Source organism: Misgurnus anguillicaudatus, chromosome 12 (genome assembly GCF_027580225.2).
Source record: "Misgurnus anguillicaudatus chromosome 12, ASM2758022v2, whole genome shotgun sequence".
In the NCBI taxonomy this organism is placed as follows: Eukaryota; Metazoa; Chordata; class Actinopteri; order Cypriniformes; family Cobitidae; genus Misgurnus; species Misgurnus anguillicaudatus.
Window position 1 is genome coordinate 25,216,390 of NC_073348.2, and position 20,929 is coordinate 25,237,318.

Consider the following 20,929-nt stretch of genomic DNA (forward strand, 5'->3'; position numbering starts at 1 on the left):
ACTTCAAAATAATACTTTATAACCCCCCCCCCAATTTGCTAAGCGCCCTTGGGTACCATAAAAGGCACTACATAAGTTATTATTATTATTATTGAGCATATATTTAAAATATTTTTTGTAGATAATACATTTTTGCCATATGAGATGTAAAATATTTTTTTTTTGCTTGCTATTGAAATTCATTTTGAAATATATGTTGATATATGAAAGTTCTTAATTTAAAATTATATTCAATTGAGCTTTACGTTTTACAAAATACATTTAGCATATATTTAAAATATATTTTTTTGCCGTATGGGACTCTGAACAAATGTCACAAACAATTAACTTCCTTTTTTGCCACAATAAACACAAAATCAGCTGTCGTAATTGTTAAAGTAAGTTGCGCTATGTATGTGCTAGTGTGTGTGGGTGTGCACGAGTGTTTGTGGGTAATCTAGGTTTTTTCACTTCCTTGCGGTTTACCAAGTCAAACATAACCTATGTGAACTTCCTACTTTGATATACAGTACAAAACTGTTGTTCAATCATTGCAAAACAGCAAAATAACCTATTACTTTTAAAATATGATGTTTTTAAACATCTTGCTAATATTATATATGCACCTCAAAATACCTTATAAACTATTTTTTTAAATGGCATCCATTAACATTATAAGACTAACACTAAGTGGAAAAATACAATCATTGGTCAGTGATCAGATAGTCCTGCACCAATTCACTCCATTGGTTGAGACCATTTTTTTATTTTGCTAATTTTATCTGTCTGTGTAATTTATTCTTTGTTAGAATAAACCATCAAAACATATTAAAGACTTTTTAAAAAGATAAATAGTTTCAATAAAATTCATAGCACCAATTAAAAGCAAATCATGCTGTGACTGTAAATAAATGCGATAAACGGAAAACAAAGAGAGCGAACCCCCCTCCACACACACACACACACGGTGCAGGATGATCACTTTTACCAAGACACAATGTAATTTCTGAGAAATCGAATCAATTAGCAAACAACAAATGAACTGGTCTCAGCGGTTTCACTTCCACTGGCACAATTACGCCCGTGTGCAGCTGCTCTTGGCACCGTAAACAAACGTCCCAATCACAGTTCCTTAATTGTAGCAAGTCTTTTTTTCTGTCATTTTAATGCCATAATTTACTGCGACAAAAGGGTACAGGAGCGATGCCTCAGTGCGGATCAAGTGCGCCTGTGAAAGTGCCATGGACAAAAACAGCTCTCTTACTCGCCAAGCACGAACACACCTCCACACGTACAAAGGCGAGGCCAAGCGAGGAGCGGTGAAGTGTCCCACAGCAGGCAGATGGCACACAGGTAGAATTGCCATCTGAGGTGAGTGTGTATAGTGCGGTTCATGCATTATTCATGAAGAGAGCAGGTGGTTCAGAGAACTCTGTCGCTGATAGCGTCTCGCTCATTCTGTACACACAGGCCTCATTTCATCTACCTGAGCACAAATATTTGCAGGTGATAGTTTTTCTTCCTCCAAAAATCGGCCGCACCTCCGGGAGAGTTAACAAATGTCACAATCAGATCAACTGCAGGGGAAGATTTTCATTTTTTGCTATAATAAATACTTGAATAAACCGGCTATTGCCTTATTTGTCGAAGAATAACAGTTTGACTGTATGTGTGTGTGTGTGTGAGAGCGTTTGCGGGTAATCTAAGTTATCTCACTTCCTTGCGGCTCACCGAGTCATACACATAACCGCTCTGAACTTCCCCTTTTAAATATTTCACTGGCTCACTCTAAACCACTTAGGCAAAAGGATCTTTTAAATTTAATGTCTAACTATGTGGCAAACAGCACGCAGGAAATTATACAGCTGGGGTCTGAAGGATGTGCTGTCACAATAAAGTTTTAAAAATACAGCCGTAAACAACGAAGCAGCTTAGCGTACGGTTAATGTCTGTGATAAAATGCGTTGCCATGTGCTCAGGTTGTGTTTGGTGCATTTTATTTAGTATTTTATGTGAAGCAAAATCATTTGCCAACATTACTGAAACACTACAGCTCTAGGTGTCTCACTTTCATCAGTAAACATTTATAGCCAGACAGATTCAGATAACGCATTACAGATTAGGCTATCAACAATTTCTACATACTGTAAATGGGTCAATGACGTGACGTTAATTATTTTGTGTCTGTATGGTTCAATTAAATGTAAAAGGGTTAAAATTTCAAAATAAATTTGCAGATTACTACCAAGTCTAAAATTTCTGGTTATATTTCATTTTGAATGAATATTTGGGGGATAATTGCAAAAATGTCAATGTGGTGTAACCGGTCTGTGTCAATTGGTGTAACTAAAAATTTTTTTAATTAAAAAATAAATATATTTATAAAAAAAATTGGAATAAAATATAATCATCTAGTTTAGTGTATTATGATTTTTTTACATACATTTTTACATAATTTGTAAAAGATTATTTAGAAAACAGAGCTGTTTTTAGCATATGTCAGGACAATATTACAAAAACGCATTAAAATGTATATTTAGAAATAACTAATAAAATATAATTTTTTTTATGATTACGCGTATATGCCATCAAGGTGGATAAAATATTTCATTTTTCTCATTCTTTGGTGCAATTGGTGGTTACACCATTTGACATTTTCAGATCCATTCAGTCTTAACCTTCATAAAAATGGTGCAAATTTAATTTTTTATTGCATAAAATTTACATAAATACACAGTGCATTGAAATAAACCTGGTGCATGCTTTTAAAAACAAATAAAAAATGTGAATTTTTTTCATTAAACCGTTTTTGTCACTGACCCAAATACACAATTATTGACGATGGCTTTAAAAGCAAATTAATTAAATTTGAAAATATACTGGAAACACTTTACAATATTGTTGTATTTGTAAAAATTTGTTAACAAATATGAACTTACAAAACCACTACAGCATTTATTAATCTTAGTTTATATAAATTTCAGAATTTAAAGTGATAATTCATTCAAAAATCCATTTTCTTATCCTCATGTTGTTCTAGATCTGTATGAATTTCTTTTCTCTGATAAAACAAAAACATTTATTTTGATAAATGAAGGTAAGCACACAGCTCATTGTAACCATTGAATTCCATAGTAGGAAAAACATATAGGCTGAAATTCAATAGGTACCGTCAACTGTGTGCTTACCATCATTTATCAATATATCTTCTTCATCATTTATCATTATACTTCCGTAATATTTTTTTCCTACTATGGAAGTCAATAGTTAATGCACAAAAAACTAACATGAACAATTGTATTGAAATTAACTAACATTAAAACAGAAAAATATAAAGGCTAAACAATTACATTGTTCAATGTTAGTTTATGTTAGCTAATGCATTCACTAATATTAACAAATACAACCTTATTGTAAAGTTTTACGAGTATATTTTCACATTTTCAAAAAAAATCAAATAACAAATAAATAAAGCAAGTTGTGCTTTCTCATGCAGACTATGCTGCCATGACTGTGTTTGCCAAGACTTGCTGATGCATTGTGATTTATTAAACATGTTGCTATGGGGTTGCTCGCGCAATTGCGTCCACCAAGCCACTATAATATTCCAGTCTGCAGATCTGAGTCAGATTTTGAGTAACGTGCCTCAGCAAGCACTGAGTCGATTTTCAGACAGTCTGAACATTTGTGTAGAGAGATGACACTTAAAGGTGCAGTGTGTAATTTTTTAGAAGGATCTCTTGACAGAAATGCCAAATAATATACAAAACTATATTATCAGGGGTGTATAAAGACCTTTTTATAATGAACCGTTATGTTTTTATTACCTTAGAATGAGACGTTTTTATTTACATACGCCGAGGGTCCCCTTACGTGGAAGTCGCCATTTTGTGCCGCCATGTTTCTACAGAAGCCCTTAACGGACAAACTTTTTTACTAAGTTGTCTCCGACGATGACATGTTTTTCCGGTGGCGGCTACAGTAGCTTCTCTATGTGTTTTAAAAGCGAGGGGTGAGCAGTGGACTGAGCCATTGGTTGCAATTCGCAACCTCACCACTAGATGCTGCTAAAATTTACACACTGCACCTTTAAAAATGTGACAATACTCAGGACATTACCAGTATAGATTACTTGTGGGACATTGCAGTACTAGCAATGCCAAGGCTAGTATGCAATACACTGTCAGAAATAAATAGTCTAAGTTGGTCCCAGCGGCTATATTTGGTACCAATATGTACCTTGGAAGTACTAATATGCACTCTTTAGTACCAATGTGTGCCTCTGAGGTACTATTATGTAGGCCCCAGTGACAACTAGGCACCATTTTTTCTGACAGTGTAGGTTTAATTCACAGCTTGAAGTCACTTTAGATTTAAGTGTCAGCAGAAATGCATGATAAATGCAATTATTATGCTTTTAGTTGGTCATTCACGTTACAATTAACCTATACATCTTGCTACAAGCTACTACATGCTACGAAGCTCCATGCAGCACTGTTCAGCAGCTTCGTTGTTATGTTGCAAAGATGAAATAAAGGAAGAAAAGATTAGACGGAAAGTAAAGCAAAGGTAAGAAGGGAGTGGATCGAGGAAGGTTGGGGTAGAGACAAAGACAAAGGCAGTAAATAGCAAAAATAATGGTCTGTACCCCCCGTGTGTGGGGGGAACAGAGCGCGCTACTGCCTGCCTGGCTCATAGCAGTGATAAGACAGCTATCTCAGTTCAGCTTATTGGGAACTGTGTCTGCCTATTTATCAAGCAGCAGGGAAGATGGAGGATTCAACTCACCTCTCACTTTGTTTTTCGTGGCCGCCACTGGAATCGCGAGGCATTATGGGGATTGGAGGGGAAGGACGGAGGGAAGGAGGGTGAGAAAGACAGGATTGGAGGGAGAGAAAGAGGAGAAGAAGACATTTGATTAGAGCCGACCAGATTCAAGTTGGTGCAAAATTGGCACCCTGCTCCTCATGTCGTGTGGAAGTCTAATTTATACCTGTCTGCTTTGCAACAATGTGCCACTTGAAAGCGAAAACCGCTCGAGAGCGCTTATCATTTGTAAACACCATCCACTACAGGGCTCACAATACGCTGGCGATAAAATTGTGCTGCAATTTTATTTGATGATGAATAATGCCGCATATCAGCGCATTCACTTCCTGAAACACTTGTATGTGATTCAAGGCCTCTGTTGTAATGAAACCCCATATTTTAGCTCTTGATGCAGATCAAGTATGCATGGGAAATTGTGTGGAGGGGGAAATGCCTATAATAAAAAGGAGGAACATCTAAGACAAGTGAATACATTTCTAAGATCTCCATTAGGTCTCATGAGCAACGAAAGAGCAAGTTCTGCTCGAATGAAGCATGTTTTGTTATTGCTTTGTGAATGGCTATTGATCTGACCAAAGAGCTTTCTGCTTCAGACTCACAATTAGCCAGACATAAACAAGCTGTTCAGGCCCGACAAACAAAACAGTCCTAATCCTCTCCATCTTCTGACATGTTTTGCACCAAAAGCATCCCCTTTAACAAAGCTTTCCATTTAGATGCCATTAGAGCCAAGCGCATACAACGCCTAATTATTGTATACACCATAATACAATCACACCACATTATATATAAAACTAGAGAACGAGGAAAATGGTTCTAAAATGTATAAAAATAAGCATAGAGTACAATGACTGGTTTCGTGTTTCTATACATCTAATGCGTTTTCCTACAAGTTTGGAGGGGCTGACAAATCTGGTGGGGTCACAGGACTTTCTGATAATTGGTGCAATCAGTACCGACATGTGCGTTCTTTGAAACTCTTTGTTTGGTTTAAAGTCAAACATAGTTGCATATGAAAAATGTGCAGATGTGTAGGAGGGAAGAAAATAAGAACAGAGGAAATAACTGCATTATTCATCAACTAGGTCTATTTGATTACCAGAAAGTACAGTAAAAGATATTAAAAACATATCAAATTAAGCTAACACAGATATCCCTTAACTTTTTTTTTAAAGGAAAACACCACTGTTTTCAATATTTTACTATGTTCTTTTTTCAACTTAGATGAATTAATACATACCTATCTTTTTTCAATGCGTGCACTTAATCTTTGTACAGCGCTTCTTGAATGTGTTAGCATTTAGCCTAGCCTCATTCATTCCTTAGGATAAAGTTTTATTTTGTGCCACAATACTTACTCGCGTAACTACTCGTGTAACAGTCTTTAAATAGGGAAAACATGGAAGTGTTTGGTGGCTTCTAAATTCATCCCTGTTTGGAGCCATAGGAATGAATGGGGCTGGGCTGAATGCTAACACCTTCACGGGGCCCTGTACAAAGATTAAAAGTGCACGCATTTAAAAAAGATAGGTATGTATTAATTCATTTAAGTTGAGGTAAGACATAGTTAATATTGAAAAACAGTGGTGTTTTCCTTTAAATCTCACACATTCTGTTTCTGCTTATCTCATATTAATATTAAAGCAACACCAAAGAGGTTTTTTTTACCTTAAAATAACGTTTCCAAAAAAGTTTCAGTCGTTTATCCACTCAAAACAGGGTGAACAGCAGTTTCACATTCGCTTTGCAGCCCTCAATCGGCCAAAACCATACTAAAGAAGTTTCCAACCGTTGGGTCGCGATCCTGTAGTTCGAGTGAAAACTACAAAAACTTGCTTTACGGCAGACCTACAATCCAATCAGAGCCAGCTTTGCTGCTGTAGGCTAAATTATTTACGACAGTGGTAATGGACAATTCCGCTTCTAACCTGTAGGGGGAGCAAAGAGCAAAAACTCTTTAGTGTTGCTTTAAGTACCTACAAAGTAGTATCCTTCCGCTCCGGGAGGCGTATCTAGGGCGTATCGAATCACGAGCAAGCAAAACACACAAAACATTATCCCACTATCTCTAGACAACTTACAGGTATGATTCACTACATGTTCGTGTTGTTTACATTATATGCACTGACTGCCAACCAAACACAGACATTTGATGAAGTTTAATGAAGCTGAACAAACCTAAATTTCCCTCACAAACAACAACAACACACTTCTTTGGAGATGTTGATTTCGTGTCAGCTCTTGGTCGGTGTGTGCATGCGCTATTCCGTTTAAAGTGCCCATATAAGGACTTCCCTTATATATATACACTCAGAAAAAGGTACAAAAGCTATCACCCTTGAAACTCCCCTTTCAAATATGTCCTAACATGTTAGGTACAAATATACACTATTTAGGTACAAAGGTGTACTTTTTTGAAAAAGTGCCGCCCCAGTGCTAGATTTTGGAAGAGAGTGGTTTGTTGGCATCTATATCTCATAAAATCATAGAGGTTACAAAAAATCTCACAATCCCATTTTGAGAATTCTTTGTATCACTGAATAATTCAACGGACATGCATTATTGATGCCAGGAAATACTCAAGATCAAGAGGCCGAGACCTTTGTTACCATGGATGACAACTTGTAGCAGAGCAAATATCATCCCTGCACGATAAACTACACTAAAAGCACACTCGCTCACAAAAACAATGAAAGATGATCCTGTTACCCTAGTTGGTCTGGAGAAGATTTATTAAGTCAGACCCGAGCCCTAAACTTTACTTTTAGTGGGAAAGACCTCCTGAATCAAAGCAGTAAATTCTGCTGTCCGTAACACCATTACAGTGAATGAACAACCAAAACAAGAGAAACGAATGGACTTGATTTCAGCTCGGCTAAAGAAATCGTTCACCGTTGGTGGACAATGGGATTGTGCCAGTTCAGCAGCTCCATTCCTCAGACGGTCCACGACATTCCTCAGAGGAAACTCAATATAATGTAATTTGTAGTGGAATTACAGGTATCTGTCTTGGCCTGCTGATCAGTTAATGTGTAATGGTCTGTTATTTGTAAGCGCTTCACATCGGCACCATTTCGGCAGTCATTTATGCTGAACCGAGATTAGTTTTATGGTGACCGTGTGAGATTTATGGTGATGGTACCTGAGAAAATGTGTGTAAAGGAGAGACGCGAAGCAGAAACGTACGAGGAACTGCGCTGTGAAAATTGCATTCGGCACAAAATTTGCAGGCACATTTGCGCCGTTATCTGATTTGCATAATTCCTTTAGTGAACTAGACGATAAAGGTTCGCTATCAGTAAAAAGATTCATGTCAGTTTAAAAACCATCTATCTAGAGATAACAGGCATATTTCCTAATGATCATTAAGTTTTATATTAGCAAGATGCACGGTAGATGGATTTTGGGAAATAAATACAAATCTAAAACTGCCTGATGATCGAAATTGGCCCATAAAATAGATTTATATCTTTACGCTCTGCATTTGAGGAGTATAATATAGATGGTGTAGCATAGTTGGTGCAGCATTGTATTAGCAATACAAAAGGTTATGGGTTTGATACCAGGGTACTGATAAATATGTATGGGATTAAAGTGTGCCAGATGCATAAATCTACAGAAATCTAATGAAATGTAATAGGAATAAAATCAATATGTCCCATTTGCTTACATCATCATCTCTCTCTCTCTTTCTTTCATAGTTGCTATAGACTGATTTGGATTCAGCATTTTTTTGGGCCCTTTAAATATTTAAACCGAGGCCCTTTATCGTCATACCACATGGGGTGTAAATCACAGCGGAAGTCTGTGCTCGGCACCTTTCGAATGCTGTAGAAGTGGCAGCGTGGCAATAGCATCTGATTGCTAATACCCTGCTTGTGCCGTTGCAGAATGGTAATTTGGCAATTTAGCGTAGCCGCAAGCACTCGCCGCGCTATAGCGCCCCGGTGAGAGAGAGAAATAAATAGCATAAAATCAAATGAAATAACATGAAATAAAATCAGGAAGAGTCTGCGTTTAGGGCTCATTACGTTTCCACTCCTGCAGTGGAGTTCAATGAGGCACAATAACAATAGTAACACACACACACGCGTGGTTCAAAGTGAGAATATAAGCTCATATTTCAATGACAAGGCTTTGTTTTCAGCCGCAAGTAGCATTACACACAAACATCTCTTGCATAAGTGAGCTTCAGTACTATTACAAACTATATCACAAACACATAACTCTGCCTCCCCTCTCTTTCTCTTTTTGCAGCCCTTTTGAAGTTTACAAGCTTTAGTCCCCATTTATTTGTATTAATGCATTCAAAATATTTTATGCCATTGCTTTGTCTTTCTCGCAATTTTCAAAGTTTAATAACACTATACTGCTAAGATGAGGTGAGTAAGAAGCCTTTTAAAGACAGAAAGAGAATCTACAAATAAGCTCCAGACGGCAAGTATCGACACATTATACCGGTATAACCGCAGAGGAATCGTTTGATCTGATGTATTCAGTTTCAAACACACATATCTGGACATATTCTGTACAATTCTCATTCGCATTTCTCTTTTTCTACCCCAGAAAATTAATCAAAATCACCCTCTTAATCAAAAGAGTACAGTGCCTGACACACACAGCCTGTGATCTGGATCCAGGTTAATCCAAGTCACTCAATTGAGGATTTTTGTAAATCTCCTGTCTTTAACAATGTACATGCTGGGCTAAATGGGATCTTGTCTGGGTCTTGTGTTATCTATATGACATGATATTACCTTGTTAACCCAGACACCAACCACTGGCCTGCTGGAACTACTGACCACCATTAGTAGCCTTAATATGCCGAAAGATTCATTCAATTTGCATGCATGCAGTGATTGAGATGATGTGCTGTACACTCACCTAAAGGATTATTAGGAACACCCTACTAATACTGTGTTTGACCCCCTTTCGCCTTCAGAACTGTTTTAATTCTATGTGGCACTGATTCAACAAGGTGCTGAAAGCATTCTTTAGAAATGTTGGCCTATATTGATAGGATAGCATCTTGCAGTTGATGGAGATTTGTGGGATGCACATCCAGGGCACGAAGCTTCAGTTCCACCACATCCCAAAGATGCTCTATTGGGTTGAGATCTGGTGACTGTGGGGGCCATTTTAGTACAGTGAACTCATTGTCATGTTAAAGAAACCAATTTGAAATGATTCGAGCTTTGTGACACGGCGCATTATCCTGCTGGAAGTAGCCATCAGAGGATGGGTACATGGTGGTTATAAAGGGATGGACATGGTCAGAAACAATGCTCAGGTAGGCGGTGGCATTTAAACGATACCCAATTGGCACTAAGGGGACTAAAGTGTGCCAAGAAAACATCCCCACACCATTACACCACCATCACCAGCCTGCACGATGGATCCATGTTCTCATTCTGTTTACGCCAAATTCTGACTCTACCATCTAAATGTCTCAACAGAAATCGAGACTCATCAGACCAGGCAACGTTTTTCCACTCGTCAACTGTCCAATTTTGGTGAGCTCGTGCAAATTATAGCCTCTTTTTCCTATTCGTAGTGGAGATGAGTGGTACCCGGTGGGGTCTTCTGCTGTTGTAGCCCATCCGCCTCAAGGTTGTGCGTGTTGTGGCTTCACAAATGCTTTGCTGCATACCTCGGTTGTAACGCGTGGTTATTTCAGTCAAAGTTGCTCTTCTATCAGCTTGAATCAGTCGGCCCTTTCTTCTCTGACCTCTAGGCATTTTCACTCACAGGACTTCCCTTTTCACACCATTCTTTGTAAAGCCTAAAAATGGTTGTACGTGAAAATCCCAGTAACTGAGCCGATTGTGAAATACTCAGACCGGCCCGTCTGGCACCAACAGCCATGTCACGCTCAAAATTGCTTAAATCACCTTTCTTTCCCATTCTGACATTCAGTTTGAAGGTTCAGGAGTTGTCTTGACCAGGACCACACCCCTAAATGCATTGAAGCAACTGCGTTGTGATATATTTAATTAGATAATTGCATTAATGAGAAATTGAACAGGTGTTCCTAATAATCCTTTAGGTAAGTGTATATGCCATCACAGTAACACTAAGAAATGATGTGTGTCTGTGTACCTGGTAAAAACTATACAGGTGTGCATGGGGTGTAAATTTGATTATTTCAGTTTATTAGTGTTTATTACGTTATTATGTAGATTTGATGATGTTATTAACGCTTTTTATATTCAGAGTAATTGTTCATAAAAGAACACCACAAAAGAGGCTATTCTTCATAAAATCAGTCATAAAATTATGTATGCAACGACTACAAACATTATAAATGATTCATAGTAAAATCCTGGCATCGCTCGATTTTCCGAGATTTGAAACTTGTAAATCTTTGAATTAAGTGCATGCTGTTGGCGGTTAAACAGCAGGTGCATTCTTTATGAAAGACCAGCGTTTTTGGCACATGGCACATAACACTGGTTTGATGATTAGTAATTAACATAATTGGACGTAAATAAAATAACTCTGCTGGATATGTAAGAGCTGATTCTGAACAGGTTGCTTGTGTAACAAATAGACCGGCCCTCCCACTGTTAGCCCATGTTTTGCCACCATCCCTTTAATCGTCCACCAGGGACAGCTGATTTATTGCTACGGCGGCCACAAATATTTTCATCTTTTATTATTGTCTTGTTTTGAGACGCATATTTCACGTTTACAGATTTCAATTTAGTATGTGTGGTCTCTGCTGGAACGCATAAACTCCCACAGGTAATGAAATGGAAGAAAATATGTACATGTTTTGAGTCTCAGTATTTGTGTGGGTGTCAGTCGCTACGATAGAGAGTGATATTAATCACTTCAACCTGGCAGGGTTTAAGTGTACATTTTGCTCACGGGCATCCACACTTTATACAAACGAAAGATCTCGTGAAATCTTAATGTCATTTTGTCACTGACGTCTGGGCACTACATTGGAAAACCACTCGCTTTTAACATCCATGAAATGTAAAGAGAAAATGACATGGTCTTAAATATGTGATACAAATGTGATACTTGCTAAATAATGCGATATACGATATGAAAATAATGGTAATGTTTAAATTGTTTAAACCCAACATGCATGTTTCAGATTTGTAAGATAGCGTCATTGTCTGTCTTGCCAGTCTGCTATCTATTGAACTAAAACTGATTATACATAACATTTTTGAAAAACTAAAATCATTCATAAAATCCAACCAATTTTGAGGAAGAAAAAACCTTCTTTATAGGCAATAAACCAACATGGTTTCAAACGGGACGTTTAACAAACTCATTAAGCCATTATCATCTAAGCTACAGTAGCCAAAACATCTCTACACATCATACATCCATAAAGTGAGAATAAAGTTTTATTATTGCATTGTGAGAGATTTACATTAAGTGTGAACGAGACAAACACAATATCCTTCACACGAACTGAACCTAACCCGAATGCATGGGATAGTTCACCCAAATATCATTTACTTACCCTCATGTTGTTACATACATGTATACATTTCTTTGCTGTGCCTAACACAAATGAAGATATTTCAAGAGGTGTTTGTAACCAAACAGTATTGGAGTCCCATTGACTTCCATAGTTGTATTTTTACCTATGGATGTCAATGGTGCACCAAAACTGCTTGATTACAAGTTTTTATAGGATTGAAACAACTTAAGGGTAAGTAAATAGTGATTTTTGTTGGTTAACTATTCATTTAACTCAATAATTACCTATTAAGTGTTGTCTTATGAGATGCACATATATTGAAGCATGCATCATATAGCTTGAATCCACTGTATAGTAAGCTGCTTCTGATAAAAGTCTCGGTCTGATGCATAAACGTAATGATTTCCTTTGGTACATAAACGCGCACCCAAACTAAAATCTAAATTGCTCGGTAGCTGCGCCAAACAAATTAGATCTAGCAAATGCGTATGAATTGCACTGAAATTACATCATCTGGTTATATTCCCGGTCCTCTCTGTTAACCCGCGAGTCATCGTTCGATGGCGACCGTCTTCATGCAAATGGGCTAATAAATCGAATCACGCCCACTTAAACAAGCTCTTTCCGAGTCATCTTTATTACATCTATTCCAGTCTACCTTGTTGTCTCGCATTACAAAGAGGCAGCGTTCTGTTTGTTTTTCATTTAATCTGGAATATTTGATTCATGATCCTTAACGTGATTACTCCGGTATTCCTTTGCACCGATGTGCTCATCAGCTAAATAAACAAAAAGACCCAGCTGAGCGGCAAACACAATCAACCCCGCAAACAATACGTGACTCTGGATGCTTGTATGCAAATAATCTCCTGCAAGAACGGGGAAAGTTTTCATTGACCCTATGTAAATTAGGCAAACTATATCTATAACTAATAGCTTTATAGCAGTGCAGATCAGATCTTATGATTAGATTCATATACAATCACGCTATCTGATCGTGGGGACTATTATATATAGCTGTGGCCTAAAGGTTGACTTTTTAGGAAAGAGCACCTGCCTTCTTACACACATGAATATCTTTATGTTATTTACTCAGTTTAGTTGCTAAACTATTTATTTTTAGAAATGCTTATGTAACCATTATAAGGGCAGTATGAATGCTTAGAGAGCTTGTACATCAAAAGAGCTGAAAATGCCAGGCAGATGCCAACTGTAGGCACTTGGCATCATTTCTTGAGCCGAGCGCTTTGTTTGCTGTGATACTTCTGTTTTGTTTATTAGTTGTTGTAAGATGCGCCAGTTAGTTGTTGTGGTTTTTGTCCCGCCCCTCCTCCACGGCGATTGGATGACAATAAAAAGTGACATTGACGAGTTAAGTGTTTCACTCAAAGTTGAACCAAGGTTGCCCTGGTTTGTTTAGCCTTCTGACCAGCTTGACACAACATTGGCATCACCAATGGCATAAGTTGGAGGGGGGGTAATTAGTTTTTATGACCAATAACAGATGGGGGAGTGTCCAGGACATCACGGCATACTCTCTAACATAACCTTGGTTATTTTCAACCCAGCGTTGGGTCAAAAAGTGACAAACCCAACTGTTGGGTTTCACTCAAAGTTGAACCAAAAAGTGACAAACCAAAAAGTGACAAACCCAACTGTTGCGTTTCAGCCAAAGTTTAACCAAGGTTGCCCTGGTTTGTTTAGCCATCCGACCAGCCTGACACAACATTGGCATCACCAATGGCATACGTTGGAGGTGGGGCAATCAGTTTGTATGACCAATAACAGATGGGGGAGTGTCCAGGACATCACAGGCATACTCTCTAAAAAACACTGGTTATTTTCAACCCAGCTTTGGGTCAAAAAGTAACAAACCTAACTGTTGCGTTTCACTCAAAGTTGAACCAAAAAGTGACAAACCAAAAAGTGACAAACGCAACAAACCCAACTCAACTTAGCCATCTGACCAGCCTGACACAACATTGGTATAACCAATGGCATAATTTGGAGGTGGGGCAATCAGTTTCTATGACCAATAACAGATGCGGGAGTGTCCAGATCATCACAGCATACTCTCTAAAATAACCCTGGTTATTTTCAACCCATTGTTGGGTCAAAAAGTAACAAACCCAACTGTAGCGTTTTACCCAAAGTTGGACCAAGGTTGCCCTGGTTTGTTTAGCCATCTGACCAGCCTGACACAACATTAGTATCACCAATGGCATATGTTGGAGGCAGGGTAATCAGTTTGTATGACCAATAACGGATGGGGGAGTGTCCAGGACATCATGGCATACTCTCTAAAAAACCTGGTTATTTTCAGCCCAGCTTTGGGTCAAAAAGTGACAACCAAAAAGTGAAAAACGCAACAAACCCAACCCAACTTAGCCATCTGACCAGCCTGACACAACAATGGTACAACCAATGGCATAATTTGGAGGTGGGGCAATCAGTTTCTATGACCAATAACAGATGGGGGAGTGTCCAGATCATCACAGCATACTCTATAAAATAACCCTGGTTATTTCAACCCTCCGTTGGGTCAAAAAGCGACAAACCCAACTGTTGAGTTAAATTGAAACAACCCAGCATAAGTCACAACCCAATGGGTTGGGTTTGTCACATTTACCATTACATACCATAAAGTGTATACTTAGAAAATTACCATAATGATAATGACTATTCCAGTGTATTACTATAGTAAAAAAAGAGGTTGAGAATTGAATTTTATCTGACTAGTTACCAAATGTAATGTGCAATGCAGTCACTGTAATGGTCTCAGACCCTTCTCCAGAACTGAAAAATGTTTTCAAATGCCCAATAAGTCTTTTTCTGACCTGATAGACTATCAACAAAACTTACACTCAACATTTTATGAACCATTCTAGTCAATATGCAATTCACCCCTGAGGTCACGATGTAAAAAACGACTCAATGAAACGTTCTGTCATATTTCTCTTAAAGGGGAAAGTGAAAAGGACATAACTTTCATCTTTAAATATCTGCCCGTCTCCCCAGGCCTTGTTTAACACAGCTGTTCTGTCAAACCTGAGACCCCCTGTAGCGAGCGGGACCAGCTGCTCTATAAAACACTGGACATTAAAAAAATCCTTTATGTGCTGGTGTTACATTTTCCAATTTCCAGTAAGCTGAAGGATATAGAAATCATGAATCTTTCAAATGAGTGGAGTCAAACAGGTACAGCTAAGAATGACAGACAGCTCGGCTATGCCCATTACTCAAACGCCTATATATTTTTTCTTTCAGCTTGCTCTGTTTCTTCAAATGAATAGTTTAGAGCGAGCTCGTATCTTATGATTGATGGACGGAGGCCGAAAAATTGTTTTCACAGGCACGCACGCCGCAGCCAACGCCAGAGACCCGGTAACTATGAAATATAATTTTTCGGCACATCAAAGAGAGAAGAGAATAGAGGCGATATCTTCAAACCCAGTCGAAATAATGAAACCGTCAAGAATAAGCGAAGAGACGATTCAAACTCATTGCCTCAAAGAATGATTGTTCAAGGTAAATCTGAATAAAATAAACACAGTGATTAAATAACCTATCCCATAAGTAATAAAAACCTATCCTAAGCCTCAGCTTAAATATAAAAAAAAAACGAATAAGTTGGTGCGACACATTCATTGTTAGAAACGGGAAAGGTAAAGTGTGCCACATTAACCCTCTTAGTAAATACAGACCATACAAAGTAAATGTCAAGCCGTCAATATTTCATAACAAGACCTGCCTCTCATTTTATTTCCTCACACTTTGTCACTTTGTGGAAACTTGCTAACAAAGACATCTGAGAGGAGTTTTGAAGTTTGGCGACTCTAGAGGAAAAAAACCATCATCAATGGATGTCAAATGAACAGCTGTGCATCTGAACGTCACAATGTCTGTAATGAGGAAAGTGTGAATCCTTCAAAAGGAAAAGATGAAGAGAAAAGGGCCGATCGCAGAAGGAGAGCGTTTCTGAAAAAAGGGCTGGAGCTTTAAAATGATGGAAATAAAGACATATATAGATTTCTACCTTTTCCCTTTCAAATGCCATTTTATTTTGGACAAAGCATGTGCATTCTCATAATCCATGATAGTTTTTTAACAAAGGAAAAAGCAGAAGTTGATATCAGCAAATTCATTTCTGTAACTGTACCGTAACTGCACGAAGTGTCATTTCAAGCATAATCTGATTCTGCATTATTTAGCACTTCCTTTATTGAGACTATAGCATTTATCGCAGTGATACAGAATTTTTAAGCCATTTTGCGGTAACAAATACTTAAATACCATACATTTCATAAGAAAGACAAGGCTGATGTGAATCAGCCGACTAACAACATGTGTGAGAAGTTCTGCAAAAATATAAATGGTCATTTCCTGTTTTATATTATATTTCCGCTTCTACCTTAACGGTCAAAGGTTGGGACATGCTTAACTGAATTTATACTTCCTGAATTGTAAATAAATAAGTTGGCATTTGTTAACAATATCTAATGCATTTGCTAATATGAACTAACAGTGAACAATTAAAATTAAAAGTTGTATTTGTTAACATCAGTTAATGCACAATGCACTAACATAAACAATTGTAATGGCATTAACTAACATGAACAAAGATTAATAAATTATATTGCACATTGTTAGTTCATGTTAGTTAATGCATTTAGCAAATACACCCTTTATTATGTAAATGCATCTTTATGTACAGGTACAGGCATACATAAATAAATATAAATGCTCTGCTGTAAAAGGATGCATGGGAATAGTTTTGCATATATACAGTAGGCCTATATATTTTGCATTGTTAAACAATCCTTTGACTGCATAATCACACACTTTTTACAGCAGGGGTCTTAAAAATGCTGTCGTGCTGTATTTTTGTGTAAGGGTGAGTGTCTATGAGCAGCACTGGGGGCTGATAATAGCCTAAAGCAGATACTGTAAGACTCAATCTCAAAACCCAGCTGAGGAGCTTAACGTTTCAGTTAGTGTAGTCTACGGGACGCTGCTGTTTCGCTGACATCTGATATTGCTTTCAACTATGTGGCTCTAATGAAATTGGGCTAGAACAGCAGTGCCGAGTAGCACGGCCCGCAGAGGATTCCCTTACAAATGTACTTTATGTCTGACACTGGTATTATTGAAATAAAATGCTAAAACTTAAATTCCAATAAATTACTTCTGTCCCTCTGAGCATTGGAGACAGTTAAGCACTTTACAATAACTCATAGAGCTCATATACCGTGTTGCATTAGTGTAATTCAAGTACTTTTCTTATTAATAGTATGCGATGTTGTGGGTTTGTACGGAGCCCCTAAGGGGACATGGAGCAAAATTAAATAAAGTTTAGTTTCGCGTACTCACGTGAAACTATTGCGTACGCACGTGAAACTATCGCAGGCGCACGTGAAACTACCGCGTTTTGTTTCGCATGCTCACGTGAAACTTGAGCGTACACACGTAAAACTTTCGTGTGCGCATGTGAAAGCAAAAGTTTCACGTGCGCACGTGAAAGTTTCACGTGAGCATGCAAAACTTAACACGGTAGTTTCACGTGCGCACGTGCTAGTTTCACGTGAGCACGAGAAAACTAAACTTTAAAAAACAATTTGCGTGAGCACATGAAAGTTTGGCGTGAGCACATGAAACTAAACTTTTGATTTTTCACTCCAATGTCACCATAGGGGCTCGGTAGGTTTGCGTATGATCTGATATTTATTAAATTCAGTCATTATTAATTCACACTCATGCTTTTGAAAGAACATGAAAGTAAACAATTTAATGCGTGCACTGTCCCTTTAAGAAATCCTGAACCCTGACAAAATTGGATTTCTCAGTTTAGTCCTTACTGACAAGATGTTTACGAATAAAAGGCTACATTACAGTAGGCCATGCATATCCAATTTCCTTGCTCACTTTTAGATCTACATTACCCACAATCCCTCTGGTTTAGCTTTGCTCTTGTGGTGATTATTGTTTTATTAAGGCATAGATTGGATACAGATAATCGCTTAAATCTGCAGAAATGGTTTACGCCATCTGTTTGATTCACCTCACAGTGTAAAACACGCAGTGCCGCCTCCTGCTAATTTGCCAAAGGCGTTTGCACAATATAAAGAAATCTTTTCTTCTGAAACGCAAATCGACAGAGAGAGCGAAAATAAACGAAAGCTGCTATGAGAGTAAGAATAATTAATATAGGGAATAAACTTCGTCTCCAGCTTTCAACCCAACCAGAAGCAATGAACGTAATAATGATGGATGACTGCTCGCACCCTTGGCATTTCACATCAGCATAAAGCTTCTACATCGCACCACATATGCATGCGTGAGGGACCCGCGGGACTGCCGAAGTCTCTCTCAGGACATCCCTGAAAAGAGACGGTCTCATCATTTATGTGAAGCAGCCTCTCCAGCTCTGTAAAAAATACAATCGAGGGCTCTCATCAGCGAGACTGGTGGCATTTTCCTGATTTCTCCAATTGAAACAAACTCAATTACCATTAGAAAGCTGCCCCTCTAATACGGGCGAACAATGGCAGGCGCTTGATGGATCCACGCGGACCGTTAGCGTCGGCCTTCTTATACCAGTCACTCAAACTTTGACGTGCCGGCCTTCTAATGGCTGCGATAACAGTGACTCATTACGATGTCATATCCTTCATGCCTGACTTCTTGTCAGCCGAGACAAAGACCTGATGCACACTCCGCGGTAGGAGCCAATCAAATTGTTAGAAAATAAGCAGGGGTCGTTTTAAATTTCTTCTCTGTATAGACAGCTTTTGAGATTGACTGACAGTGAGAAACTGTGGAAAAGGACACTGAACGTTTAATGCTAAATATATAACCCTATAACCTTGGATTCAATGCATTAGGTTACCTTTTATAGTATAGGATGACAAACGTTCTCCTTTGCTTTGGACAGATCCTCTAAAACTGTCTAAAAATGTTAGGTGGTTTCAAACCATGTTTGGGTAAAATACCCAGCATAGGTTTGTTAAACCCTTACCCAACAATTGGGTTTGCCCGTACTCTCAGAAAAAAATTTAAAAAGTGGTACCAAGCTTTTACTGGGGCGGTTTCAAAAAGTACCTTTCAGTTCATATAGTACCTAAAAGGTACAAATTGGTACCAAAGTACACATTTTTGTATCTGAATGATATGTATTAGGAACTTTTTAAAGGGTACCGCCATAGTGACAGCTAGGGACCATTGAAAAGTGTATAAATCATTTATGAGTGTGCGCTACAGTTGTAACGACACAGTCTCACGACAAGTCGTGTTATGCTGCGTTCATAACAGCTGCGGTAGAGGCGTCAAGCGCGGGTAATTTCAATATTAAGACAATGTGAAGACGCACATCTGGATGTCTCGCAACGTGAATGAGACGTTTAGCGTGGTGCGGTAGACGCAATTCCGCCTCATTTGTGCGCCTGGTTTGCGCAAATGGTGCGAATTGAGCGTCTGGCACGGTATGCGCAAATGGCGGTTTTTGTGCATTTTGCGTTTGACGGAGCTATACGACACAAGTTCTTATTTCTATAAAGACAGAAATAAAAAGGACCTCGCTTGGAAGAGTGTTAGTGAGGACATTGGGCAACCTGGTAAGTTGTAAATAAACCTTTCACTTTCGAGTCACGTGACGTTTATCGACACGCTGCATTTACGCCGTTTTTTTAACTATTTTCCCCCTATAGTAAGGTGACCAAATACAAACCGGTAACTCTCTCGATGAATGCATGTTCAACATCAGCCATCTTGTAAACAGACAACCGCATAGCACTTGCCCCTCCCACAAAAAGCGAATTTCGCCTGTGACGTGTGTCAAATGCTTGCTTTTTCCACGCGTCTACTTCGGTCTAGACGCGCGAATGCATTCACAATGTTAAAGCGGGAAACTAGACGCGGTAGACGCGACTTTGACGCCTCAAATGCGGCTAGTGTGAACCCACGGTTATAGTAGCACAAATTTTTTATTCATTTATTCATGTTTGATTACACAAATTTCCGCTGTTTTTCGTGTCTCTGGAGACTAATGTCTTTTTGTCCTTCCAAGCACAAAATTCTATCAATGGCTGTTCGTGTCTGTGGCACGACTTTCTTTATCGTGTCTTTTTTTTCTTTCTCATCGTTCTTTCCTATTTTTAATCATTGTCGCTTGGGGTTAGGGTTAGATTCGGGGTTTGTGTGAGATTGTAATTTTATGCATTGGTTTCTAAATGTTTTTCGTTCATTCGTTTTAAAACTATTCTCGTCTGGAGTTGGGGTTTGAGTTAGGAAGTTTCTGAAAGTGATTCTTACCCAAACCCCAAGCGACAATGGTAAAAAAATAGAAAACAACGATGAGAAAACAAAATATAAAATGACACGATAAAAAAGTCGTGCCACAGACACGAACAGCCATTGATATTTGTTCTAGGAAGGAAGAAAAAGACATTTGTCTCCAGAGACACGTAAAATAGCAAAATTTGTGAATGAATAAATTAATCAAAATTTTCGTTACTATAACACGACTTGCCGTGAGACTGGGTTGCGTGTAAATTGTTTTTACAGAAAAATAAAACAACACTAGGAATGAGATTTTATTGCACTGTGGCACTTTAAGAGGAACATAAGCCTGATTTTGTCTCTTTAAAGCAGATGGCTGAATGAAAACAATGCATTTTTCAG

The 20,929-nt window shown here is 38.3% G+C and overlaps 1 protein-coding gene across 5 annotated transcripts in view; it reads right to left on the reverse strand.

Annotated features, from left to right (window-relative positions):
- cadm2a (cell adhesion molecule 2a) overlaps positions 1-20,929 on the reverse strand; it is a 670,454-nt gene that overhangs the window by 96,252 nt on the left and 553,273 nt on the right. For 3 of the 5 annotated variants that reach the window (XM_055208557.2, XM_055208560.2, XM_055208558.2), the window contains exon 3: positions 4,768-4,794. The exons of the other annotated variants lie outside the window; for them this stretch is intronic. In XM_055208557.2, coding sequence (XP_055064532.1) covers positions 4,768-4,794 — 27 coding nt within the window. The remainder of the gene's footprint in view (positions 1-4,767; positions 4,795-20,929) is intronic. 5 annotated transcript variants of the gene reach the window in all.